At 47.3% G+C, this 27,500-nt stretch overlaps 2 protein-coding genes and 1 pseudogene across 2 annotated transcripts in view; 1 reads left to right on the top strand and 2 right to left on the bottom strand.

The window, feature by feature from the left end:
- LOC135532698 (tyrosine-protein kinase CSK-like) overlaps positions 1–17,828 on the bottom strand; it is a gene marked incomplete at its 3' end in the record, with an annotated part of 37,589 nt that extends 19,761 nt beyond the window's left edge. Inside the window, exon 1 of the mRNA XM_064960167.1 lies at positions 17,343–17,828. The remainder of the gene's footprint in view (positions 1–17,342) is intronic.
- A 5,841-nt stretch (positions 17,829–23,669) lies between these two features.
- On the bottom strand, positions 23,670–26,606 carry LOC135532697 (enhancer of mRNA-decapping protein 3-like). The gene is given in 5 exon segments (XM_064960166.1): positions 23,670–24,873; positions 25,665–25,814; positions 25,817–25,881; positions 26,360–26,548; positions 26,590–26,606. Coding segments are annotated over 5 exon segments (756 nt in total). The 3' UTR covers positions 23,670–24,538.
- A 43-nt stretch (positions 26,607–26,649) lies between these two features.
- Positions 26,650–27,500, top strand: part of LOC135532696 (enhancer of mRNA-decapping protein 3-like) — a 4,159-nt pseudogene continuing 3,308 nt past the window's right edge.

Raw genomic sequence — 27,500 nt, 5'->3', positions numbered from 1 at the left:
CAGTAACAGTTGCAGCAGCAGCAACAGCACCAGCAGCAGCAGCAACAGCAGCAGCAGCAACAGCAGCAGCAGTAACAGCGGCAGCAGCAGCAACAGCAGCAGCAGCAACAGCGGCAGCAGTAACAGCAGCAGCAGTAACAGCGGCAGCAACAGCAGCAGCAGCAACGTTGGTAGCAGCAGCAGGCGGTGTAGCAGCAGTAACAGCAGCAGCAGCAGCAGCAGCAACGTGGTAGTGGTAACAGCAGCGGTAAGCAGCAACAACAGTAACAGTAACAGCAGCAGCAGCAGCAGCAGCAGCAGCAGCAGCAGCAGCAGTAACAGCAGCAGCAGTAACAGCAGCAGTAACAGCAGCAGTAGCAGCAACAACAGCAACAGCAGTAACAGCAGTAGCAGTAGCAACAACAGCAACAGCAGTAACAGCAGTAGTAGTAGCAGTAGTAACAGCAGCAGTAACAGCAGCAGCAGTAACAACAGCAACAGCAGCAACAGCAGCAGCAGCAGCAGCAGCAGTAACAGCAGCGGTAACAGCAGTAGCAGTAACAACAGTAACAGCAGTAACAGTAGTAGTAGTAACAGTAGTAGTAGTAGTAGTAGCAGTAACAGCAGCAGCAGTAACAGTAGCAGTAACAGCAGTAGCAGCAGTAACAGCAGTAGCAGTAACAGTAGTAGTAGTAACAGAAGCAGTAGTAGTAACAGTAGTAGCAGCAGTAGCAGTAGTAGTAACAGCAGCAGTAGCAGTAACAGCAGCAGTAGTAACAGCAGCAGCAGTAGTAACAGCAGTAATAGTAACAGCAGTAATAGTAGTAGTAACAACAGCAGTAGTAGTAACAGCAGTAGTAACAGCAGCAGTAGTATTAACAGCAGCAGTAGTAGTAACAGCAGCAGTAGTAGTAACAGCAGTAATAGTAGTAACAGCAGTAATAGTAGTAACAGCAGTAGTAACAGCAGTAGTAGTAACAGCAGTAGTAGTAGTAACAGCAGCAGTAGTAGTAACAGCAGTAGTAGTAACAGCAGCAGTAGTAGTAACAGCAGCAGTAGTAGTAACAGCAGTAGTAGTAACAGCAGTAGTAGTAAGAGCAGTAGTAGTAACTGCTGTTAACTGTCATGGTCCAAACATAGACTCAATGGTTATAAAGATGGGGAGAGGTCTGTCCGTAATAAAAGAGATGCTCTGAGTTGACACCACACCCCACAAAGCATGTCCTGCAGGCTCAAGTTTGATCTCATCTCATCTTGATTATCGTCCAGTCATATGGTCAATTGATGCAAAGAAAGACCTAGTTTAACTGCAGTCGGCCCAGAACAGTGCGGCACATCTTGCTCTTCATTGTAGTTAGAGGGCTAATATTAATACTATGTATGCTAGTCTCTCTTGGCTGAGAGTTGAGGAAAGACTCATTTCTTGCTTTAAGAAACATTAAAGCAACACCTCATGGCACAACGCCTCTCCCCATGTGATATACTTGTTGTTGTGTATGTACTGACATGTATGTAACTGATAGATGCACACACACATTTTTAAATTGAAAAGTCTTGTCTGTAATATATTTTTCGTTATATGTCGGAACCCCAGTGAAACTAGCTGTCGCCGTTGGCGTCGGTTAATTGGGGTCCTAATAAATCACATCTACTGCTGCCGTTTCTGCTGCCACTGTTACAACTGCAGTTTCTACAGTTACTACTGCTACTGCAGTTTCTACAGTTACTACTGCAGCTGTTTCTACTGTCACTACTGCTACTGCAGTTTCTACAGTTACTACTGCTACTGTCGTTTCTACTGTCACTACTGCTACTGCAGTTTCTACAGGTTGAGGAGGTTGAGGAGGCAGAATCAGAAGATAGGTTGGAGAAGGTACGAGCAGAGGGAAGAGATGATAGGATGGAAGAGGAGAGAGTAGCGGGGGAGAGAGAGCGAAGGTTGGGACAGCGCGATACCATCCGAGTAGGGGCAGTGTGGGAAGTGTTGGATGAGAGCGAGAGGGAAAAGGATACAAGGTAGTGGTCGGAGACTTGGAGGGGAGTTGCAATGAGGTTAGTGGAAGAACAGCAGTTTCTACAGTTTCTACTGCAGTTTCTACAGTTTCTACTGCTACTGCAGTTTCTACTGCTACTGCAGTTTCTACAGTTACTACTGCTACTGCAGTTTCTACAGTTACTACTGCAGTTTCTACAGTTACTACTGCAGTTTCTACAGTTACTACTGCAGTTTCTACAGTTACTACTGCAGTTTCTACAGTTACTACTGCAGTTTCTACTGCTACTGCAGTTTCTACAGTTACTACTGCAGTTTCTACAGTTACTACTGCAGTTTCTACAGTTACTACTGCTACTGCAGTTACTACTGCTACTGCAGTTTCTACTGCTACTGCAGTTACTACTGCTACTGCAGTTACTACTGCTACTGAAGTTACTACTGCTACTGAAGTTACTACTGCTACTGCAGTTTCTACTGCTACTGCAGTTTCTACAGTTACTACTGCTACTGCAGTTTCTACAGTTACTACTGCAATTTCTACAGTTACTACTGCAATTTCTACAGTTACTACTGCAATTTCTACAGTTACTACTGCAGTTTCTACAGTTACTACTGCAGTTTCTACAGTTACTACTGCAGTTTCTACAGTTACTACTGCAGTTTCTACTGCTACTACTGCAGTTTCTACTGCTACTACTGCAGTTTCTACTGCTACTGCAGTTTCTACAGTTACTACTGCAGTTTCTACAGTTACTACTGCAGTTTCTACAGTTACTACTGCAGTTTCTACAGTTACTACTGCTACTGCAGTTACTACTGCTACTGCAGTTTCTACTGCAACTGCAGTTACTACTGCTACTGAAGTTACTACTGCTACTGAAGTTACTACTGCTACTGCAGTTTCTACTGCTACTGCAGTTTCTACAGTTACTACTGCTACTGCAGTTTCTACAGTTACTACTGCAATTTCTACAGTTACTACTGCAATTTCTACAGTTACTACTGCAGTTTCTACTGTTACTACTGCAGTTTCTACAGTTACTACTGCAGTTTCTACAGTTACTACTGCAGTTTCTACTGCTACTACTGCAGTTTCTACTGCTACTGCAGTTTCTACAGTTACTACTGCAGTTTCTACAGTTACTACTGCAGTTTCTACAGTTACTACTGCAGTTTCTACAGTTACTACTGCAGTTTCTACAGTTACTACTGCAGATTCTACAGTTACTACTGCTACTGCAGTTACTACTGCTACTGCAGTTTCTACTGCTACTGCAGTTACTACTGCTACTGCAGTTACTACTGCTACTGCAGTTTCTACTGCTACTGCAGTTTCTACTGCAGTTTCTACTGCTACTGCAGTTTCTACAGTTACTACTGCTACTGCAGTTTCTACAGTTACTACTGCTACTGCAGTTTCTACAGTTACTACTGCAGTTTCTACAGTTACTACTGCAGTTTCTACAGTTACTACTGCAGTTTCTACAGTTACTACTGCAGTTTCTACTGCTACTGCAGTTTCTACTGCTACTGCAGTTTCTACAGTTACTACAGCAGTTTCTACAGTTACTACTGCAGTTTCTACAGTTACTACTGCTACTGCAGTTACTACTGCTACTGCAGTTACTACTGCTACTGCAGTTTCTACAGTTACTACTGCAGTTTCTACAGTTACTACTGCAGATTCTACAGTTACTACTGCTACTGCAGTTACTACTGCTACTGCAGTTTCTACTGCTACTGCAGTTACTACTGCTACTGCAGTTACTACTGCTACTGCAGTTTCTACTGCTACTGCAGTTTCTACTGCTACTGCAGTTTCTACAGTTACTACTGCTACTGCAGTTTCTACAGTTACTACTGCTACTGCAGTTTCTACAGTTACTACTGCTACTGCAGTTTCTACAGTTACTACTGCAGTTTCTACAGTTACTACTGCAGTTTCTACAGTTACTACTGCAGTTTCTACAGTTACTACTGCAGTTTCTACAGTTACTACTGCAGTTTCTACTGCTACTGCAGTTTCTACTGCAGTTTCTACTGCTACTGCAGTTTCTACTGCAGTTTCTACTGCTACTGCAGTTTCTACAGTTACTACTGCTACTGCAGTTTCTACAGTTACTACTGCTACTGCAGTTTCTACAGTTACTACTGCTACTGCAGTTTCTACAGTTACTACTGCAGTTTCTACAGTTACTACTGCAGTTTCTACAGTTACTACTGCAGTTACTACAGTTACTACTGCAGTTTCTACAGTTACTACTGCAGTTTCTACTGCTACTGCAGTTTCTACTGCAGTTTCTACTGCTACTGCAGTTTCTACTGCAGTTACTACTGCTACTGCAGTTTCTACAGTTACTACTGCTACTGCAGTTTCTACAGTTACTACTGCTACTGCAGTTTCTACAGTTACTACTGCAGTTTCTACAGTTACTACTGCAGTTTCTACTGCTACTGCAGTTTCTACTGCTACTGCAGTTTCTACAGTTACTACAGCAGTTTCTACAGTTACTACTGCAGTTTCTACTGCTACTGCAGTTACTACTGCTACTGCAGTTTCTACAGTTACTACTGCAGTTCTACAGTTACTACTGCTAGTTTCTACAGTTTCTACTGCTACTGCGTTTCTACAGTTACTACTGCTACTGCCGTTTCTACAGTTACTACTGCTACTGCCATTTCTACAGTTACTACTGCTACTGCCGTTTCTACAGTTACTACTGCTACTGTCGTTTCTACAGTTACTACTGCTACTGCCGTTTCTACAGTTACTACTGCTACCGCCGTTTCTACAGTTACTACTGCTACTGCCATTTCTACAGTTACTACTGCTACTGCCATTTCTACAGTTACTACTGCTACTGCCGTTTCTACTACTACTGCAGTTTCTACTGCTACTGCAGCGGTTTCTAGTTTACTACTGCAGCTGTTTCTACAGTCACTACTGCTAGCTGTTTCTACTGTCACTACTGCTACTGCTGTTTCTACAGTCACTACTGCTACTGCCGCTGTTTCTACTGTCACTACTGCTACTGTCGTTTACTGTCACTGTTTCTACTGCAGCTGTTTCTACTGTTACTACTGCAGCTGTTTCTACTGTTACTACTGCAGCTGTTTCTAGTGTTTACTACTGCAGCTGTTTCTACTGTCAGCTGTTTACTGCAGCTGTTTCTACTGTCACTACTGCAGCTGTTTCTACTGTCTCTACTGCAGCTGTCTCTACTGCAGCTGTTTCTACTGCAGCTGTTTCTACTGTCACTACTGCAGCTGTTTCTACTGTAGCTGTTTCTACTGTCTCTACTGCAGCTGTTTCTACTGTCACTACTGCAGCTGTCTCTACTGTAGCTGTTTCTACTGCAGCTGTTTCTACTGCAGCTGTTTCTACTGTCACTACTGCAGCTGTTTCTACTGCAGCTGTTTCTACTGTCACTACTGCAGCTGTTTCTACTGCAGCTGTTTCTACTGCAGCTGTTTCTACTGTCACTACTGCAGCTGTTTCTACTGTTCACTACTGCAGCTGTTTTGTCACTACTGCAGCTGTTTCTACTGCTCACTACTGCAGCTGTTTCTACTGCAGCTGTTTCTACTGTTCACTACTGCAGCTGTTTCTACTCGCAGTTTCTACTGCAGCTGTTTCTACTGCAGCTGTTTCTACTGTTTACTACTGCAGCTGTTTCTACTGTTTCTACTGCAGCTGTTTCTACTGTTTCTACTGCAGCTGTTTCTACTGCAGCTGTTTCTACTGTTTCTACTGCAGCTGTTTCTACTGTTTCTACTGCAGCTGTTTCTACTGCAGCTGTTTCTACTGCTGCTACTGCAGCTGTTTCTACTGCAGCTGTTTCTACTGTTTCTACTGCAGCTGTTTCTACTGTTACTACTGCAGCTGTTTCTACTGCAGCTGTTTCTACTGTTACTACTGCAGCTGTTTCTACTGTCACTACTGCAGCTGTTTCTACTGCAGCTGTTTTCTGCAGCTGTTTCTACTGCAGCTGTTTCTACTGTTTCTACTGCAGCTGTTTCTACTGTTTCTACTGCAGCTGTTTCTACTGCAGCTGTTTCTACTGTCACTACTGCAGCTGTTTTCTACTGCAGCTGTTTCTACTGTTTCTACTGCAGCTGTTTCTACTGCAGCTGTTTTACTGTTACTACTGCAGCTGTTTCTACCGCAGCTGTTTCTACTGTTACTACTGCAGCTGTTTCTACTGCAGCTGTTTCAGCTGTTTACTGCAGCTGTCTACTACTGCAGCTGTTTCTACTGTTACTACTGCAGCTGTTTCTACTGCAGCTGTTGCAGCTGTTTCTACGCAGTCACTACTGCAGCTGTTTCTACTGTCACTACTGCAGCTGTTTCTACTGTCACTACTGCAGCTGTTTCTACTGTTACTACTGCAGCTGTCACTACTGCAGCTGTTTCTACTGTCACTACTGCAGCTGTCTCTACTGCAGCTGTTTCTACTGTCACTACTGCAGCTGTTTCTACTGTCACTACTGCAGCTGTTTCTGCTGTTACTACTGCAGCTGTTTCTACTGTTACTACTGCAGCTGTTTCTACTGTCACTACTGCAGCTGTTTCTACTGTCACTACTGCAGCTGTTTCTACCGTCACTACTGCAGCTGTTTCTACCGTCACTACTGCAGCTGTTTCTACCGTTACTACTGCAGCTGTTTCTACTGCAGCTGTTTCTACTGTTACTAGCAGCTGTTTCTACTGTTACTACTGCAGCTGTTTCTACCGTCACCACTGCTGCTGTTTCTACTGTCACTACTGCAGCTGTTTCTACCGTCACTACTGCAGCTGTTTCTACCGTTACCACCGCAGCTGTTTCTACTGTCACTACTGCAGCTGTTTCTACCGTCACTGCAGCTGTTTCTGCTGTTACCACCGCAGCTGTTTCTACCGTTACCACCGCAGCTGGTTCACCGCAGTGTTTCTACCGTTACTACCGCAGCTGTTACCACCGCAGCTGTTTCTACCGTCACACTGCAGCTGTTTCTACCGTCACTACTGCTGCTGTTACCACCACCACTACCGCCGCTGTTACCACTACTGCCGCTGTTACCACTACCGCTGCTACCACGTTACCACTACCGCTGCCACCACTACCGCTGTTACCACCGCCACCACTACTACCGCTGCTACTACCACGCGCTACCACTGTTACCACTACCGCCGCTACCACTACCGCTGCTACCACCGTTACCACCACCGCTACCACCACCACCGCTGCCGCCACCACTGCTGCTGCTGCCACCACCGCTGCCACCACCACCGCTGCGCACCACCACCGCCGCTGTTACCACCACCACCGCTGCTACCACCGTTACCACCACCGCCGCCACCACCACCGCCGTTACCACCGCCACTACCGACGACCACTACCACCACCACCACCGCCGCGCCGCCGCCGCTACCACTACCACTACTACCGCTGTTACCACTACCGTTACCACCACACCGCCGTTACCACTACCACCGCTGTTACCACTACCACCGCTGCTGTTACCACCACACCACTACCGCCGCAACGTTACCACCACCACCGCCGTTACCACTACCACCGCCGCCGTTACACCACCACCGCCGCTGTTACTACTACCACCACCACCGCTGCTGTTACCACCGCCGCCGTTACCACTACCACCGCCGCTGTTACTACCACTACCGTTACCACCACCGCCGCTGTTACCACTACCGCCGCCGTTACCACCACCGCTGCTGTTACCACCACTGCTGCTGTTACACCACCACCGCCGCCGTTACCACTACCGCCGCTACCACTTCTGCTGCCGCCGTTACCACCACCGCTGCCGCTGTTACCACCACCGCCGCTGCCACCACCACCGCCGCTGTTACCACCACCGCTGCCACCACTTCTGCTGCCGCTGTTACCACCACCGCTGCCGCTGTTACCACTACCGCTGCCGTTACCACTGCCGCTGCCGTTACCACCGCCGCCGCCACCACCACCGCTGCCGCTACCACCACCGCCGCTGCCACCACCACCGCCACCACCGCTGCCACCGCTACCACCGCCACCGCTGTTACCACTATTACCGCTACCGCTGTTACCACCACTACTGCTACCGCTGTTACTACCACCACCACCACTACTACCACCGCTGTTACCACTACCACTACCACCACCGCTGTTACCACCACCGCTGCCGTTACCACCACCGCTGCTGTTACCACTACCGCCGCTGTTACCACCACCGCCGCTGTTACTACTGCTGCTGCTGTTACCACCGCCGCTGTTACCACCACCGCCGTTACCACACTACCGCCGTTACCACTACCACCGCCGCCGTTACTACCACCGCTGTTACCACCAACCGCTGTTCACCGCTGCTGCTGTTGCACCACTGCCGCTGTTACCACTACCACCGCTACCACGTTACCACCACCGCTGCTGTTCACCGCTGCCGTTACCACCACCGCCGCTGTTACCACCACCGCTACCACCGTTACCACTGCCGCCGCTACCACCACCGCGTGTTACTACTACCGCTACTACTGCTGTTACCACCACTACCACCGTTACTACCACCACCACCACCACCGCCGTTACTACCACTGTTACTACCACTGCTGTTACACTTCTGCTGCTACTACTGCCGCTGTTACCACTACTACACGTTACTACTACCGCTGCCGTTACCACCACCGCCGTTGTTACTGCCACCACTACCACCACCACCGTTACCACCACCGCCGTTACCACTACTGCGTTACCACACCGCTGTTACTACCACGTTGCCGTTACTACTACTACTGTTACTACTACTACTGCTACTACTACTGCTACTGCTGTTACTACTACTGTTGTTACTACTACTACTACTGTTACTACTACTACGTTACGTTACTACTACCACTGCTGCTGCTGTTACTACTACTACTGCGTTACTACTACTACTGCTGTTACTACTACTACTACTGTTACTACTTCTGCTGCTACTACTGCTACTACTACTGCTGTTACTACTACTACTGCTGCTGTTACTACTACTGTTACTACTACTGCTGCTGTTACTACTACTACTGCTACTACTTCTACTGCTTTCTACTGCTGCTGTTACTACTACTGCTGCTGTTACTACTACTACTGCTACTACTTTCTACTGCTGCTGTTACTACTACTGCTGCTGTTACTACTACTGCTGCTGTTACTACTACTGCTGCTGTTACTTCTACTGCTGCTGTTACTACTACTGCTGCTGTTACTACTACTGCTGCTGTTACTACTACTGCTGCTGTTACTACTACTACTGCTGTTACTACTACTGCTGCTGTTACTACTACTACTGCTGTTACTACTACTACTGCTGTTACTACTACTACTGCTGTTACTACTACTACTGCTACTACTGCTACTACTACTGCTGTTACTACACACCTGCAGTAGTGACAGTAGAAACAGCTGCAATAGTGACAGTAGAAACAGCTGCAGTAGTAACAGCTGCAGTAGTAACAGTAGAAACAGCTGCAGTAGTAACAACAGGACAACGACCCTAAGCACACAACCAAGATAACGCAGGAGTGGCTTCAGGACAAGTGTCTGTATGTCCTTGAGTGGCCCAGCCAGAACTCCGACTTGAACCTAATCGAACATCTCTGGAGAGACCTGAAAGTAGCTGTGCAGCGTCACTCCCCATCCAACCTGACAGAGCTTGAGAGGATCTGCAGAGAATGGGAGAAACTCCCCAAATACAGGTGTGACAAGCTTGTAGCATCATTCCCCAAGAAGACTCAACGCTGTAATCGCTGACAGAGGTGCTTCAACTAAGTACTGAGTACAGGGTCTGAATACTTATGTAAACGTGATATCAGTTTTCTATTTTTGGTACATTTGCTAAAATGTACCAAAAATACCTGTTTTTGTGATGTCATTATTGGGGTATTGTGATGTCATTATTGGGGTATTGTGATGTCATTATGGGGTATTGTGATGTCATTATGGGGTATTGTGATGTCATTATGGGGTAGTGTGATGTCATTATGGGGTAGTGTGATGTCATTATGGGGTAGTGTGATGTCATTATGGGGTAGTGTGATGTCATTATGGGGTATTGTGATGTCATTATGGGGTATTGTGATGTCATTATGGGGTAGTGTGATGTCATTATGGGGTATTGTGATGTCATTATGGGGTATTGTGATGTCATTATGGGGTAGTGTGATGTCATTATGGGGTATTGTGATGTCATTATGGGGTATTGTGATGTCATTATGGGGTAGTGTGATGTCATTATTGGGGTATTGTGATGTCATTATGGGGTATTGTGATGTCATTATGGGGTAGTGTGATGTCATTATGGGGTATTGTGATGTCATTATGGGGTATTGTGATGTCATTATGGGGTAGTGTGATGTCATTATGGGGTATTGTGATGTCATTATGGGGTATTGTGATGTCATTATGGGGTATTGTGATGTCATTATGGGGTAGTGTGATGTCATTATGGGGTATTGTGATGTCATTATGGGGTATTGTGATGTCATTATGGGGTAGTGTGATGTCATTATGGGGTATTGTGATGTCATTATTGGGGTATTGTGATGTCATTATGGGGGTATTGTGATGTCATTATGGGGTAGTGTGATGTCATTATGGGGTAGTGTGATGTCATTATTGGGGTATTGTGATGTCATTATGGGGGTATTGTGATGTCATTATGGGGGTATTGTGATGTCATTATTGGGGTATTGTGATGTCATTATGGGGTATTGTGATGTCATTATTGGGGTATTGTGATGTCATTATGGGGGTATTGTGATGTCATTATGGGGTAGTGTGATGTCATTATGGGGTAGTGTGTGTGTAGAGGGGAAAAAACAATTGAATCCCTTTTAGAACAAGGCTGTAATGTAACAAAATGTGGAAAAAAGTGAAGGGGTCTGAATACTTTCTGAATGTAAAGTGTTTATTAGTTGGCAGGAGTCTTTAGTTCAACATTGTTTTCATGCATTTCGAATAACTTAAAGACTTTTTCTGGTAGATGTTTCATAACACCCCCTTGTTCCATCTGTTTGATCACAAATCTAAGCCTTTGTTTATACTTCATTTTTAGGATGGACAATGGTTAAAAATGTATATATGCCTTAATCTCAACAACAAAAAATATAGACTCTTCGCTTTCATTTGACATTCAATTTGACATGTTCCTGTGAACTTCACGTTGGTGCTCGTAGAAATGAAACAGTATAAGATATAGTTGTGGCAATACTGTGTATTTATATGTCTGGTTATGTAAGTAGGCTATGTCATCTGATGTATGTTATCTGTATTTTTTTTTATTTTATGATTTAATTAGGCAAGTCCGTTAAGAACAAACTCTTATTTACAATGACGGCCCACCCAAAGGCCTCCTGTGGGGACGGGGGCTGGGATTAAAAATAAATGAATAAAATATAAATATAGGACAGAACACGCATCACGACAAGAGACAGACAACACTACATAGAGACCTAAGACAACAACATAGAAATTGCATGTCAAATATACCTGTCCGGAGTCAATTTCTCTATGGGATATTACAAGTATACCAATCTATTCTAAAGCACAGTCAATCACATTAGGACAGACCCTTAACTGACCTGGATATGCCTGATGATGATATATATGTGACCTGGCATTATCTGATTGGCTGAGAAGTGGATAGCACCTACAGCATTAGTTAGGCAGCCTTGAGCATTTCACTGGTAGCCACGGCAACTATATAGCCTGGAACTCAAACTGATATACTCCCATTGACATGGTGAAGTGAAACGGCACATATCAGTTCAGATTCCAAGCTAGACACTTCAGGCAGAGTCAGAATGCATGTTGCTGCAACCACAATAGTGCTAAGAGCTTTTGTTCTGCACAGCTCCATGTGTTGCTCAAGCTAGGCACCAGTCCGCAAGTCAGGGTAACAGTTTAACTCATTTAGTTCCATCCGGCTCAATTCTTTCCTTTACTGGTTTGCCATTTGACTATTCTCTCTGTTGTTTAGCTCCATCCGGCTACAAAGGAGCTCTCTGTGTGTGAGAACTGCAACTCTGTATGCTGGCTATTGTTTATAGAGAGGGTCAGAGCCAGAGGTCAGTGACCTAACTGGGAGAACTACTGCCTTGGCCCAAGGCGACCATTTTCTCTCTAAGACTGACACACACACTATTGCTTGGCCAAAGGGTATTATATGAACCCGAGTTAGTTGCTGTGAATGTTTTGTTTTTTTGTTTTTTATGTGCAAGCTCAGCTGAGTAAGATTTCCCATGTATTTATTACGGCATACTTTAACTTGAAATTTAAAAGGACACCAAACAGCAATACATCATCATCCGCAAATACAAACGAGTTGTTAAAGCCCTTTTTCAGCCAAGTCCTCCAAAAGGGTGCAAAAACAAAGGCTGCCCACTGTCTCTGCAAGCCCACTGTCTCTGCAAGCCCACTGTCTCTGCAAGCCCACTGTCTCTGCAAGCCCACTGTCTCTGCAAGCCCACTGTCTCTGCAAGCCGCCGCCCACTGTCTGTGCAAGCCGCCGCCCACGGTCTCTGCAAGCCGCCGCCCACGGTCTCTGCAAGCCGCCGCCCACGGTCTCTGCAAGCCGCCGCCCACGGTCTCTGCAAGCCGCCGCCCACGGTCTCTGCAAGCCGCCGCCCACTGTCTCTGCAAGCCGCCGCCCACTGTCTCTGCAAGCTGCCGCCCACTGTCTCTGCAAGCTGCCGCCCACTGTCTCTGCAAGCTGCCGCCCACTGTCTCTACAGATAACATGTTTCTGGTCTGGCGATGCTGAAGGCTCAGTGACACCCTCTTCAGAAGCAGTCAGTTTACCCTCTGCGGGCTCGGCCATTCCCTCTGCCACTCTATTTTGGCCCCTTGTACCTAACAGGGATAATGCAGCCTTTCTGTGTGCTCAAAAGGCGAGAAGGAGAGGGGGAAAAGGCGATGGGAGATGAGGACAGAGCGGAGGCTGTGTGGGAGGATGTCTGGTGGTTCTGACAGCTGCCGCTATTGCACCCAGCGAGCCAAAGGAAGTGGCAGAGAGGGGCATAGAGAGAGAGATGGGCATAGAGAGAGAGAGAGAGAGAGAGAGGGGGGGGAGAGAGAGAGGCATAGAGAGAGAGAGGGGCATAGAGAGAGAGAGAGAGAGAGAGAGAGAGAGAGAGGGGCATAGAGAGAGAGAGAGGGGCATAGAGAGAGAGAGAGGGCATAGAGAGAGAGAGAGAGAGAGAGAGAGAGAGAGAGAGGGGCATAGAGAGAGAGAGAGAGAGAGAGAGAGAGAGGGGGGGGGGCAAAGAGAGAGAGAGGGGGGGGGGCATAGAGAGAGAGAGGGGAGGGGGCATAGAGAGAGAGAGGGGAGGGGGGGCATAGAGAGAGAGAGGGGGGGGGGGCATAGAGAGAGAGAGGGGAGGGGCGGGCATAGAGAGAGAGAGGGGAGGGGGGCATAGAGAGAGAGAGAGAGAGATTAGGCCGATACCCACTAATTATCAAAATCCAGAAAAGAGCTGTTAAATTCTATAACCACCTAAAAGGATTCCCAAACCTTCCATAACAAAGCCATCACCTACAGAGAGATGAATCTGGAGAAGAGTCCCCTAAGCAAGCTGGTCCTGGGGCTCTGTTCACAAACACAAACACACCCCACAGAGCCCCATGACAGCAGCACAATTAGACCCAACCAAATCATGAGAAAACAAAAAGATAATTACTTGACACATTGGAAAGAATTAACAAAAAAACAGAGCAAACTAGAATGCTATTTGGCCCTACACAGAGAGTACACAGCGGCAGAATACCTGACCACTGTGACTGACCCAAAATTAAGGAAAGCTTTGACTATGTACAGACTCAGCGAGCATAGCCTTGCTATTGAGAAAGGCCGCCGTAGGCAGACATGGCTCTCAAGAGAAGACAGGCTATGTGCTCACTGCCCACAAAATGAGGTGGAAACTGAGCTGCACTTCCTAACCTCCTGCCCAATGTATGACCATATTAGAGAGACATATTTCCCTCAGATTACACAGATCCACAAAGAATTCGAAAAACAAATCCAATTTTGAAAAACTCCCATATCTACTGGGTGAAATTCCACAGTGTGCCATCAGAGCAGCAAGATTTGTGACCTGTTGCCACGAGAAAAGGGCAACCAGTGAAGAACACGCACCATTGTAAATACAACCCATATCTATGCTTATTTATTTTATCTTGTGTCCTTTACCATTTGCACATTGTAAAAACACTGTATATATATATATATATATATATATATATATATATATATATATATATATATATAATACGACATTTGTAATGTCTTTATTGTTTTGAAACTTCTGTATGTGTGATGTCTACTGTTAATTTTTATTGTTTATTTCACTTTATATATTATATACCTTACTTGCTTTGGCAATGTTAACACATGTTTCCCATGCCAATAAAGCCCCTTGAATTGAATTGAGAGAGAGGGGGGCATAGAGAGAGATAGAGAGGGCATAGAGAGAAAGAGAGAGAGGGCATAGAGAGAGAGAGAAAGAGAGGGGCATAGAGAGAGATAAGGGCATAGAGAGAGGGGGCATAGAGAGAGAGAGGGGGGCATAGAGAGAGAGAGAGGGGGCATAGAGAGAGAGAGAGAGGGGGGCATAGAGAGAGAGAGAGGGGGCATAGAGAGAGAGAGAGAGAGGGGGCATAGAGAGAGAGAGAGAGGGGGGGCATAGAGAGAGAGAGAGAGGGGGGGCATAGAGAGAGAGAGAGAGAGAGAGGGGGCATAGAGAGAGAGAGAGAGAGGGGGCATAGAGAGAGAGAGAGGAGGGCATAGAGAGAGAGAGAGAGGAGGGCATAGAGAGAGAGAGAGGGGGCATAGAGAGAGAGAGGGGTGCATAGAGAGAGAGAGGGGGCATAGAGAGAGAGAGGGGGCATAGAGAGAGAGAGGGGGGCATAGAGAGAGAGAGAGGGGGCATAGAGAGAGAGAGGGGCATAGAGAGAGAGAGGGGCATAGAGAGAGAGAGGGGCATAGAGAGAGAGAGGGGCATAGAGAGAGGGGGCATAGAGAGAGAGAGGGGCATAGAGAGAGAGGGGGCATAGAGAGAGAGAGGGGCATAGAGAGAGAGGGGCATAGAGAGAGAGAGGGGGCATAGAGAGAGAGAGGGGCATAGAGAGAGAGAGGGGGCATAGAGAGAGAGAGGGGCATAGAGAGAGAGGGGGCATAGAGAGAGAGGGGGCATAGAGAGAGAGAGGGGCATAGAGAGAGAGAGGGGGCATAGAGAGAGAGAGGGGCATAGAGAGAGAGAGGGGCATAGAGAGAGAGAGGGGCATAGAGAGAGAGAGGGGCATAGAGAGAGAGAGGGGCATAGAGAGAGAGAGGGGCATAGAGAGAGAGAGGGGCATAGAGAGAGAGGGGCATAGAGAGAGAGAGGCATAGAGAGAGACGAAGAGAAAGAAAGAAGGGCATAGAGAGAGAGTCTTAAGAGAAAGAGAGAAGGGCATAGAGAGAAGGGCATAGAGAGAGAGACGAAGAGAGAGAGAGGGGGGCATAGAGAGAGAGAGAGAAAGAGAGGGGCATAGAGAGAGAGGGGGGCATAGAGAGAAAGAGAGAGAGGGCATAGAGAGAAAGAGAGAGGGGGCATAGAGAGAAAGAGAGAGGGGGCATAGAGAGAAAGAGAGAGGGGGCATAGAGAGAAAGAGAGAGGGGGCATAGAGAGAAAGAGAGAGGGGGCATAGAGAGAAAGAGAGAGGGGGCATAGAGAGAAAGAGAGAGGGGGCTAGAGAGAGAGAGAGGGGCATAGAGAGAGAGAGAGAGAGAGAGAGGGGCATAGAGAGAGAGAGAGAGAGAGAGGCATAGAGAGAGAGAGAGAGAGGGGCATAGAGAGAGAGAGGGGCATAGAGAGAGAGAGGGGCATAGAGAGAGAGAGGGGCATAGAGAGAGAGAGGGGCATAGAGAGAGGGGGCATAGAGAGAGAGGGGCATAGAGAGAGAGAGGAGGGCATAGAGAGAGAGAGAGGGGGCATAGAGAGAGAGAGAGAGGGGGCATAGAGAGAGAGAGAGGGGGCATAGAGAGAGAGAGAGGGGGCATAGAGAGAGAGAGAGGGGGCATAGAGAGAGAGAGGGGGCATAGAGAGAGAGAGGGGGCATAGAGAGAGAGAGGGGGCATAGAGAGAGAGAGAGGCATAGGGGGCATAGAGAGGGGCATAGAGAGAGAGAGAGGGGGCATAGAGAGAGAGGGGGCATAGAGAGAGAGAGAGGGGGCATAGAGAGAGAGAGGGGGGCATAGAGAGAGAGAGAGAGGGGGCATAGAGAGGGGCATAGAGAGAGAGAGGGGGCATAGAGAGAGAGGGGGCATAGAGAGAGAGAGAGGGGGGCATAGAGAGAGAGGGGGGGCATAGAGAGAGAGAGAGAGGGGGGGCATAGAGAGAGAGAGAGAGAGGGGGGCATAGAGAGAGAGAGGGGGGCATAGAGAGAGAGAGGGGGCATAGAGAGAGAGAGAGGGGCATAGAGAGAGAGAGAGAGGGGCATAGAGAGAGAGAGGGGCATAGAGAGAGAGAGAGAGAGAGAGAGGGGCATAGAGAGAGAGAGAGAGAGAGGGGCATAGAGAGAGAGAGAGAGAGAGGGGCATAGAGAGAGAGAGAGAAGGGAGAATAATTATGACTCCCCTTCCCATCACATGGTTAAGGCATGCTGTATCTCCTTGGTGGGTGGTACATATAGGCAGGCTACTGATATCTGCGTCGGGATAAGAGCGTCTGTTAAAATCACTATACTATATTTGTGCCATACACCCGGTGCAGACAGAGTGCAATCAATCCCCTTAGCATGATGCCCAAAAGGCTGGTAGGATTCAGAACAAGTGGTCATCGCAATTACATTCATAGCAGATCTCTAGGGTTTAAAACACTGCCTTACTACAAGGCTGAGCCTAAGTATTCGATTCACACCAATATTTCAAATCACGCAATGAGATGAAACGATACGTCTGAGCTTCAGTTCCTTGAACTGTGTCATCCGTTCGGCTGTGTGACTCGGCTACTGTACAAAAATGTGACTGTTTCCCAAATAGCATCCTATTCTCTACACAGTAAACCGTTTTTGGGGGGGGGGACCAGAACCCTAAACAGGCCCCTACAACTCAAGATTCTGACCAACCAATCCCTCTTCAACTATGATAAACAGCAGACAATACCTGTGGTTTTGGAAGATGCCGAGTGAGTAAAAACACACGATGCAAACAACTAGATTGTTATGTCTTCTACGGAGGTCCACTCATGAATACGGATCAGTCCATTTTGTTTGTTTGACTAACAAAAATAAAGGCTAAATGACTCTGCGGTCAATTTCAGAACACAGTACTAATAGCAGCAGCGGATGTTGCAACAATTTTAACATCTTACCTATCAAATGGAACAAAACGTCAATCGATACATCTCTATGAGAAGAACGCAGAGGTGGCAAACACGTGGATGGAATAGATGTCAGAGACAGTTGTAAATATACATTCGAGTCAGTTAAAACGATTCCCAAAAAATAAATAATGGTGATGCAGTCAATTGTTCTTGAGCTTGATGAAAAACAACACGGCGGAGTCTCAACCGTCGAGCGATATAACCATCGAAACAACTCAACCCAGTCACAAAACGAGTGAGATGAAGCACAGTGTTCCTGGAAATCAATCCGACTGTGAAAACTAGCTAAATGAATGCACAAAACTTCAAATCGTGCTCCTGCGCCGTTTTTGTCGGCCTTAATAGTACGAAATGCACGTAGTTAGCCAAGAGGGTCACTGAGCGCAAAGTTCACAACGTTGAAGATAGAAATGTATCGCATTTATCATTCGAACATTGTCGCCGAGAACTGTAGCAGTTCTAGATGTTGAATTGCTATCTGCAACGTTCTGCGTGTTCCGCCCCTACCGTGAGCCCTTGCACTACGCATGCGCGCGTTGGTCAACACTCTGCAGTCCATGAAAGTACAATAGCTACTCAAAAAGATCAAATTAAAATATGACCCACCCCATCACGGAAATTAATACATAACAGATTGCTCTGCTTCTCGGATAATGTTTCATTATTTTGAAAAGGAAAATATCCTCTTAGATACAAAATTTAAAAAAAAATCATCTTTATGTATCATAGAGATGCATGTATTGACATTTTGTTCCGTTTGATAGATACGATGTGAAAAAGCGTTACATTGTTTCTACATCCGCTGCTACACTATTGCGCAAGTGAACAGCAAACCTGGTTTTAAAAAATAGATAAAGCAACGCCTCGCGGCACAACGCCTCTCCCCTATTGGACCTAGATCGTTTAATGTGTATGTATTGATATGTACGTGTGCCTTTCTGTAGTTCAGTCCTTGAGCTGTTCTTGTCCATTGATGTTCTGTATTATGTCATGTTTCATGTGGACTCCAGGAAGAGTAGCTGCTGCTTTTGCAACAGCTAATGGGGATCCTAATAAAATACCAAACATGTATTACAAATGGCTGAAATAAAGTAAGCAATGAGTGAGTTAAATCAACCTTTTTATTTTTGTTAATTTTCTCATGACAAAAAAATAATAATAATTCCGTATGTGGACATTAAACAATTGACATTGATGATTGTCCATCACCCCAGAATTATACGTCATCCTCAACGAGACATTTCATCCATGCCAATTTTGCCAGGAAATCATCTTTATTCACCGCATTGGTGGTTACTACTCCGCGAGCTGGCGTCTTTCCATTGTGGCTCATTCCATTGCCTTAACTCTGTCCACGTGAAAACCAATTCATGCCGACATTCACAAGGCCTTTGGTATAAAATGTTTTACAAAATACTGTATATCCTGTAAACTCAACAAAGCATGCTGTTATGGCCCCCTGGTGGACCAGATGGGAATATATCAATCATTCCATATTGGTCAGATGAGTTTCAGTTTACCGTACAATACGTAGGGCTCTAAATCATATAGACCCTGATCAAACGTAGGGCTCTAAATCATATAGACCCTGATCAAACGTAGGGCTCTAAATCATATAGACCCTGATCAAACGTAGGGCTCTAAATCATATAGACCCTGATCAAACGTAGGGCTCTAAATCATATAGACCCTGATCAAACGTAGGGCTCTAAATCATATAGACCCTGATCAAACGTAGGGCTCTAAATCATATAGACCCTGATCAAACGTAGGGCACTAACTCCTATACCCTGTCGGAGTCAGCCTCCGCCAGGTGGCCCCTGTCGGAGTCAGCCTCCGCCAGGACTGAATGGATTTAGCCAGAAGAAAACCAAAGATCCCCTTTTTTAAAAACACTAAGGATTGCTTAAATTATCATAACAATAAAATGTTATTCCTAAAGTCCCAGAAATATTGCCATGAGCTTTAGGAGTGGTATCCCAGACACAGATTAGTACTAAAAAGCACAATGGAGATTATCAATGGAAAAATGTATTAATTTCAGTGAAGGACTAGGCTTAATCTGTATCCAGGAAAGCAGCCCCTATGGTTTGAATAGAAATTCAATTGATTTGCTACTCCTTTCTCAAAAGGCAGGAATACCCACAGAGAGGAGACCAACCGAGTGGAGGCCAGTAGACCCACCGAGAGGAGGCCAGTAGACCCACCGAGAGGAGGCCAGTAGACCCACAGAGAGGAGGCCAGTAGACCCACAGAGAGGAGGCCAGTAGACCCACAGAGAGGAAGCCAGTAGACCCACAGAGAGGAAGCCAGTAGACTCACAGAGAGGAGGCCAACCGAGAGGAGGCCAGTAGACCCACCGAGAGGAGGCCAGTAGACCCACCAGGAGGAGGCCAGTAGACCCACAGAGAGGAGGCCAGTAGACCCACAGAGAGGAGGCCAGTAGACCCACAGAGAGGAGTGCAGTAGACCCACAGAGAGGAGGCCAGTAGACCCACCGAGAGGAGGCCAGAAGACCCACCGAGAGGAGGCCAGTAGACCCACCGAGAGGAGGCCAGTAGACCCACAGAGAGGAGGCCAGTAGACCCACAGAGAGGAAGCCAGTAGACCCACAGAGAGGAAGCCAGTAGACTCACAGAGAGGAGGCCAACCGAGAGGAGGCCAGTAGACCCACCGAGAGGAGGCCAGTAGACCCACCAGGAGGAGGCCAGTAGACCCACAGAGAGGAGGCCAGTAGACCCACAGAGAGGAGGCCAGTAGACCCACAGAGAGGAGTGCAGTAGACCCACAGAGAGGAGGCCAGTAGACCCACCGAGAGGAGGCCAGAAGACCCACCGAGAGGAGGCCAGTAGACCCACCGAGAGGAGGCCAGTAGACCCACAGAGAGGAGGCCAGTAGACCCACAGAGAGGAAGCCAGTAGACCCACAGAGAGGAAGCCAGTAGACTCACAGAGAGGAGGCCAACCGAGAGGAGGCCAGTAGACCCACCGAGAGGAGGCCAGTAGACCCACCGGGAGGAGGCCAGTAGACCCACAGAGAGGAGGCCAGTAGACCCACAGAGAGGAGTGCAGTAGACCCACAGAGAGGAGGCCAGTAGACCCACCGAGAGGAGGCCAGAAGACCCACCGAGAGGAGGCCAGTAGACCCACAGAGAGGAGGCCAGTAGACCCACAGAGGAGGCCAACCGAGAGGAGGCCAGTAGATCCACCGAGAGGAGGCCAGTAGACCCACAGAGAGGAGGCCAGTAGACCCACAGAGAGGAGGCCAGTAGACCCACAGAGAGGAGGCCAACCGAGAGGAGGCCAGTAGACCCACCGAGAGGAGGCCAGTAGACCCACCGAGAGGAGGCCAGTAGACCCACAGAGAGGAGGCCAACCAAGAGGAGGCCAGTAGACCCACCGAGAGGAGGCCAACCGAGAGTGGGCCAGTAGACCCACAGAGAGGAGGCCATTAGACCCACAGAGAGGAGGCCAGTCGACCCACAGAGAGGAGGCCAGTAGACCCACAGAGAGGAGGCCAGTAGACCCACAGAGAGGAGGCCATTAGAAGCACAGAGAGGAGGCCATTAGACCCACAGAGAGGAGGCCAACCGAGAGGAGGCCAGTAGAAGCACAGAGAGGCCAGTAGACCCACAGAGAGGAGGCCAACCGAGAGGAGGCCAGTAGAAGCACAGAGAGGCCAGTAGACCCACCGAGAGGAGGCCAGTAGACCCACAGAGAGGAGGCCAGTAGAAGCACAGAGAGGAGGCCAGTAGACGCACAGAGAGGCGGCCAGTAGACCCACAGAGAGGAGGCCAGTAGACCCACAGAGAGGAGGCCAGTAGACCCACAGAGAGGAGGCCAGTAGACCCACAGAGAGGAGGCCAGTAGACCCACAGAGAGGAGGCCAGTAGACCCACAGAGAGGAGGCCAGTAGACCCACAGAGAGGAGGCCAGTAGACCCACAGAGAGGAGGCCAGTAGACCCACAGAGAGGAGGCCAGTAGACACACCGAGAGGAGGCCAGTAGACACACCGAGAGGAGGCCAGTAGACACACCGAGAGGAGGCCAGTAGACACACAGAGAGGAGGCCAGTAGACACACAGAGAGGAGGCCAGTAGACCCACCGAGAGGAGGCCAGTAGACCCACCGAGAGGAGGCCAGTAGACCCACCGAGAGGAGGCCAGTAGACCCACAGAGAGGAGGCCAGTAGACCCACAGAGAGGAGGCCAGTAGACCCACAGAGAGGAGGCCAGTAGACCCACAGAGAGGAGGCCAGTAGACCCACAGAGAGGAGGCCAGTAGACCCACCGAGAGGAGGCCAGTAGACCCACCGAGAGGAGGCCAGTAGACCCACCGAGAGGAGGCCAGTAGACCCACCGAGAGGAGGCCAGTAGACACACCGAGAGGAGGCCAGTAGACACACCGAGAGGAGGCCAGTAGACACACCGAGAGGAGGCCAGTAGACACACAGATGAATTAGGGATGAAGTCTGGAGCACGAGACTGCTACAGATATAATCCCATTTATAATCCCATTTGGCCATGGGGGGGGGGGGGGTGAATAATCTGTAATCTGATGTTGGTTAATTAAATGAACATACATTTTAAAAAAGTGTTTTAAAAGAGTATGGGTTTGACCGGTCAACCAACCCGTATCTACAGATTGAGCTGTCCTCCCCCGTCAGCCACACACTATTCAACAAGGACCCAGAGAAACTATTAGGCCTACCCATTCTCTGGAGGAAAAAAACAAACATTTAAAAATGTGTTTGATCCTTGACAACAATATTCTCACAGCACCTTTTAAACGAGGCAGTTGATAGTCTAGCTGCTCTTCTAAGGTTTAAATCGAAGTTCACTCAACAAACAAACAAAAAACATGAGAGCTTGGGACCAAGGTTTCATCTGCATTTTGGTCAAATTTGAGTTATTGACATAGCCCTTGTTCTGTTACCTGTTCTCCACCTATATAGTACTCTTAAGTACCCCAATTCATGTTGTTAAATTCAAAAGAATACAAGATTTTAAAAAAATTGCTGACACCATTCAAACCCTCTGAACTGTCAAGCCAATTACCTCAATCAATATTCACGCAGATTGACCCTTGTAGTCCCAAACTGTCGACTTGGAAAGATCTGTTAACCACTGGGCAGGCACACAGCATGACTTTAGGGCACTCCCATGAAAACCACTGACAAAAGTTAGTGAGGACAACCCCTTTTCACTGTGTGTGAACAAGTTTCATTCACACGGTTTGAAATTGATACCAACGATAACTAGCATCTAGGCAGGAGAGCCTTAAAGGGATCCGTGACGTGGGAAGCGCTCTCTCAACCAGGCAGGCAATTCAAACTGAAAAAAATAGATTTAAATTTCTTTTAAAAAGTGGAAATAACAGACATGCTGACGTATCAACCATGCCAGCTGCCCATAGCAACACAAATATCTACTTGAAACCATTTCCTCATTATTATACAAAATGTACTGTAGAAATATCTAGAACCGAGTTGGTTCGTATTAGCAACAGATCTCTCCTTTCTCAAACACCCCCCCCCCAAAAAAAAAAAAAATTTGAACAAAAGAAATATCATGTTATAACATACTTTGAAACACAAAGACATATATCCTCATATTCTAATAAAATACATATATCCTCATATATCCTCTTATTCTAATAAAGACATATATCCTCTTATTCTAATAAAAGACATATCCTCTTATTCTAATAAAAGACATATATCCTCTTATTCTAATAAAAGACATATATCCTCTTATTCTATCCTCTTTGCACAGCAGTCACCTCAAATGCAGGTAGTAGAATGATGCAAATTGTAGCATAGTTTTAAAGACTGATTGACATTTGGTTTAGGCAAGTGTAAAGACTGTCCAAAGAAAGTCCAGGAGGCAGAAGATAAAGAGGACCACGTCAAGTGAGTCCATCTCACTATTTTACATACCAAAGAAAGCAGACATCTTGCAGGTAACATTTTTGTTTTCACACAACTTTCACTAAAAGGAGAGGACGTAATAGGTGGAGTCTGTACTAGGCCTGAGCAAAACATCCCTTCAACCTGTCCTGTGCCGTCCTCGGCCAATAGGCTCGGGCCGTCCTCGGCCAATAGGCTCAGGCCGTCCTCGGCCAATAGGCTCAGGCCTGTTCTTCATCATACTGTAGTACCAAGACACCAACAGAGAGTGATCTGAGGCACCCTCATTGCATTATCAGAAAATAGCATGCCATGACATTACCATGGCAACCATTATGTCTCCAGTTTTTCCAACAATGAGATGGTATTTCCAGTTTCTCCAACACTGAGATGGTATTTCCTGGGGGTCCTCCAGTTTCTCCAACACTGAGATGGTATTTCCTGGGGGGGGGGGGTCCTCCAGTTTCTCCAACACTGAGATGGTATTTCCTTGTTTTTCCCCTCTAACGCCTACCTCAGGGGATGTTGATCCCAGTCAGTGCGTTAACACCAGGACTTCTTCCATGCCGTCATTCCTGTCGATGGAACGGTAGCCATTCTTGATGTTGAATCACTTGACTGTACCCAAGACAGTACATCTAGCGGTGACCTGCTTTACCCTTCACAGAAACTGAGGTTACCGATCTGGATGAAATGGGTTCTCCACGTCGGCAGCAGGCTGCCAGACTGTTGGTTAGTTTTCCCCCTGTCTCGGCCTCATGGTTTCTGAACCCAACATTATCTTGAGGATATAGTCTATATCATACGAGGAGGTGGTCAGAGGAGTTTCCAGCCATGTCTCAGGGTTGTCATCGGCATACTTCTCCTGTCATTCTTTAGTTCAATCCTGTAAAAGTGTTGTATGAACTTATATTGGACAAGTCTTCTCGAGGGTCATTAGTAATAAAAAGGATAAATGCTTTTTAACACTTAAGTTAAAATGTCAAGAATTTAAGGCCTGCTTGTAGTCAATCCCCCCAAACCCAGGGTTGTGTTTATTAGGGCACTCCAACAAGCATTTCTTAAGTTCAGATACTAACTTCCACCAGTTTCATTTCATTTCGGAGTTCTCTTTAGTTTCGCACATAGTGAACACTACCCTGAAGTTCAATCTGAAGGTCAAAGGTCATTGCAGTCCAGTTAAACATAGTTCAAATTACTTTTCAGAACAAACGTAGGGTACGCCCAAGAGATGTAGGGGGCGCCCAAGAGTCCATGTGTAATTCGAAACCCTTCAGTTACGCAGAGTGCAACGGCACCACAAACTTACAACCGAACGGAGAATGATACTTGATCCCAACTTCCTGGAACACCTGTCGGGGAACCCCAATATCACACAGGTAAACCCTACCTACTCCCTCTGACAGCGGTAGTGGAAGACCCAGAGACAGTGTCCACTTGGCTTCTACGGCGTGACCCTGTCCGCTGACTGGAGGATCCAGGCTGAGCACGGGAGCTCTGTTCTGGTTGGCCCAGTCTACAGCGGTCTGGTACCACGGCTGGTCCAGAAGGAAGGTGTTCTCGTGACAGTCCAGGCAGTTGATGATAAGGTCCACGGGGCTGTCCGGAAGCTCTGGGAGGTGACATGAAACATTGTCACTTTAGGTTAACATTCAGGGACCATTTTAGTTTATTTTCTTCCTCTATACAGATTAGTTGCTTTTCAGTCCAGGACTCGGTATAACCTGGGTCTGAATCGGGAAACCTGGACTGGGAAACCGTCCCATAGAGGACTGCATGCACTTTACAGAGAGGCCTTGCTCATACCTGATAATAAAAGATAAACGGGAGCAGATGGCAAACAAAACAACAACTGTATTCACAGACCCTACCGACTACCCCTTAAACTCCATGACACAGAATAGACACATCCATCCCGCACCTTTAACAGGGGAGACGGGTTGGCCCTCGTCTTGTAGAGGGAGAGCTAGCTGGAGATCTACCATTCGATAACAGCAGATCATTGGTTCATCATTTATCCAATAGCGCATTGGTTCATCATTTATCCAATAGCGCATTGGTTCATCATTTATCCAATAGCGCATTGGTTCATCATTTATCCAATAGCTCATTGGTTCATCATTTATCCAATAGCGCTTTGGATCATCATTTATCCAATAGCGCATTGGTTCATCATTTATCCAATAGCGCATTGGATCATCATGTATCCAATAGCGCATTGGTTCATCATGTATCAACAGCGCATTGGATCATCAGCGCTCATTGGATCATCATGTATCCAATCGCTCATTGGATCATCATGTATCCAATCGCTCATTGGTTCATCATTTATCCATCGCTCATTGGTTCATCATTTATCCATCGCTCATTGGTTCATCATTTATCCAATCGCTGATACATCACCTTCAACACTGGAGACCTGTTTGCCCTCCGTCTTGGTGTAAAGCGTGATCTCGCTGGAGACGGCATCCAGCGCCTTGACAAAGTTAGGCAGGAAGATTATCACCTCCACCTCGTGGTTGGCCAGGTGACGAGCACAGCTGATGCCCTGGGCCCCTGGACGTGAGGCCCACAGAGTAAGGCCACAGTGGGCCGCTGGTGCACATTCTTAGGGGTCAGTCTGTAATGAATGAAAGGTTAGGGTTAGGCTTGAAGTCTGGAGGGAAGAGAGCAGAGAGCAGGATGTGATGTCCCGGGCCCCCCCATGGAGACGAGGGCCACAGAGGGGGGGCCACAGATGGGCTGCTGGTGTACCGTCTTAGGGGTCAGTCTGGAGGGAGCGAGAGGATCAAAAGAGGATTCTGTTTTTTTTTTTATGTCTATCAATAAAATATTGGATACAAATCAATAAACCATTTAACTTAGTCTGATTGAATCTGTACAACATTAAATAAGTGGACAAAATAAGCAGTATAAATCTGTCAAAAAGCACGGTGATCATCTTTCCATTCATTTTGAATTGTTGTAAATACTCGCATCTACAAAAACAGATTGTCTGGGACATGAGACTCATTTAGAGTACATCCTCGAGGTCTCAAAATGGCTGACAAATGTTTATGTCCCGAGTGCGATGGTGTCCAAGGTTGTGTGCTTCTTACCTGTTGGGCCCGCCCAGCAGCGTCAAGGCCATCTGACTGGCGCACACACCTGTCATCTCCAGCCTCCTCTCCAATGAGAGGCCGTAACGTTCAGCGACTGACAACAGACGCTTGTGCAGCTCATAGGAAATACTGGGCACCACCAGGCCCGAGTCTACGGAGAAACACAGAGAAGGGGAAGGACATTGGCTGCTAATCACAAACAGGTAACACTGCAGAGGTTTAAATACTGTTGATATTTCTTCATCTTCTCCTTGGTTAGAAAAGAGCGGTAGCAACCGACAGCACTAATGACAGTCCTAAGTCCGTTAAGAAGTCAGTTGAGTGTCAGTTCTTATTTTCAATAACGGCCTAGGAACAGTGGGTTAACTGGTCTAGGAACAGTGGGTTAACTGGTCTAGGAACAGTGGGTTAACTAACTGGTCTAGGAACAGTGGGTTAAACTGCCTTGTTCAGGGGAACAGTAGGTTAACTAACTGGTCTAGGAACAGTGGGTTAACTGGTCTAGGAACAGTGGGTTAAACTGCCTTGTTCAGGGGAACAGTGGGTTAACTGCCTTGTTCAGGGAACAGTGGGTTAACTGCCTTGTTCAGGGGAACAGTGGGTAAACTGCCAGTGGGTAAACTGCCTTGTTCAGGGGAACAGTGGGTAAACTGCCTTGTTCAGGGGAACAGTGGGTAAACTGCCTTGTTCAGGGAACAGTGGGTAAACTGCCTTGTTCAGGGAACAGTGGGTAAACTGCCTTGTTCAGGGGAACAGTGGGTAAACTGCCTTGTTCAGGGGAACAGTGGGTAAACTGCCTTGTTCAGGGGAACAGTGGGTAAACTGCCTTGTTCAGGGGAACAGTGGGTAAACTGCCTTGTTCAGGGAACAGTGGGTAAACTGCCTTGTTCAGGGAACAGTGGGTAAACTGCCTTGTTCAGGGGAACAGTGGGTAAACTGCCTTGTTCAGGGGAACAGTGGGTAAACTGCCTTGTTCAGGGAACAGTGGGTAAACTGCCTTGTTCAGGGGAACAGTGGGTAAACTGCCTTGTTCAGGGAACAGTGGGTAAACAGCCTTGTTCAGGGGAACAGTGGTTAAACTGCCTTGTTCAGGGGAACAGTGGGTTAAACTGCCTTGTTCAGGGGAACAGTGGGTAAA

This window comes from Oncorhynchus masou, unplaced genomic scaffold (assembly GCF_036934945.1).
Source record: "Oncorhynchus masou masou isolate Uvic2021 unplaced genomic scaffold, UVic_Omas_1.1 unplaced_scaffold_1990, whole genome shotgun sequence".
NCBI classification, from domain to species: Eukaryota; Metazoa; Chordata; class Actinopteri; order Salmoniformes; family Salmonidae; genus Oncorhynchus; species Oncorhynchus masou.
Note: the sequence above shows the minus strand (reverse complement) of the source record. Positions and strands in the feature narration are given on the sequence as shown.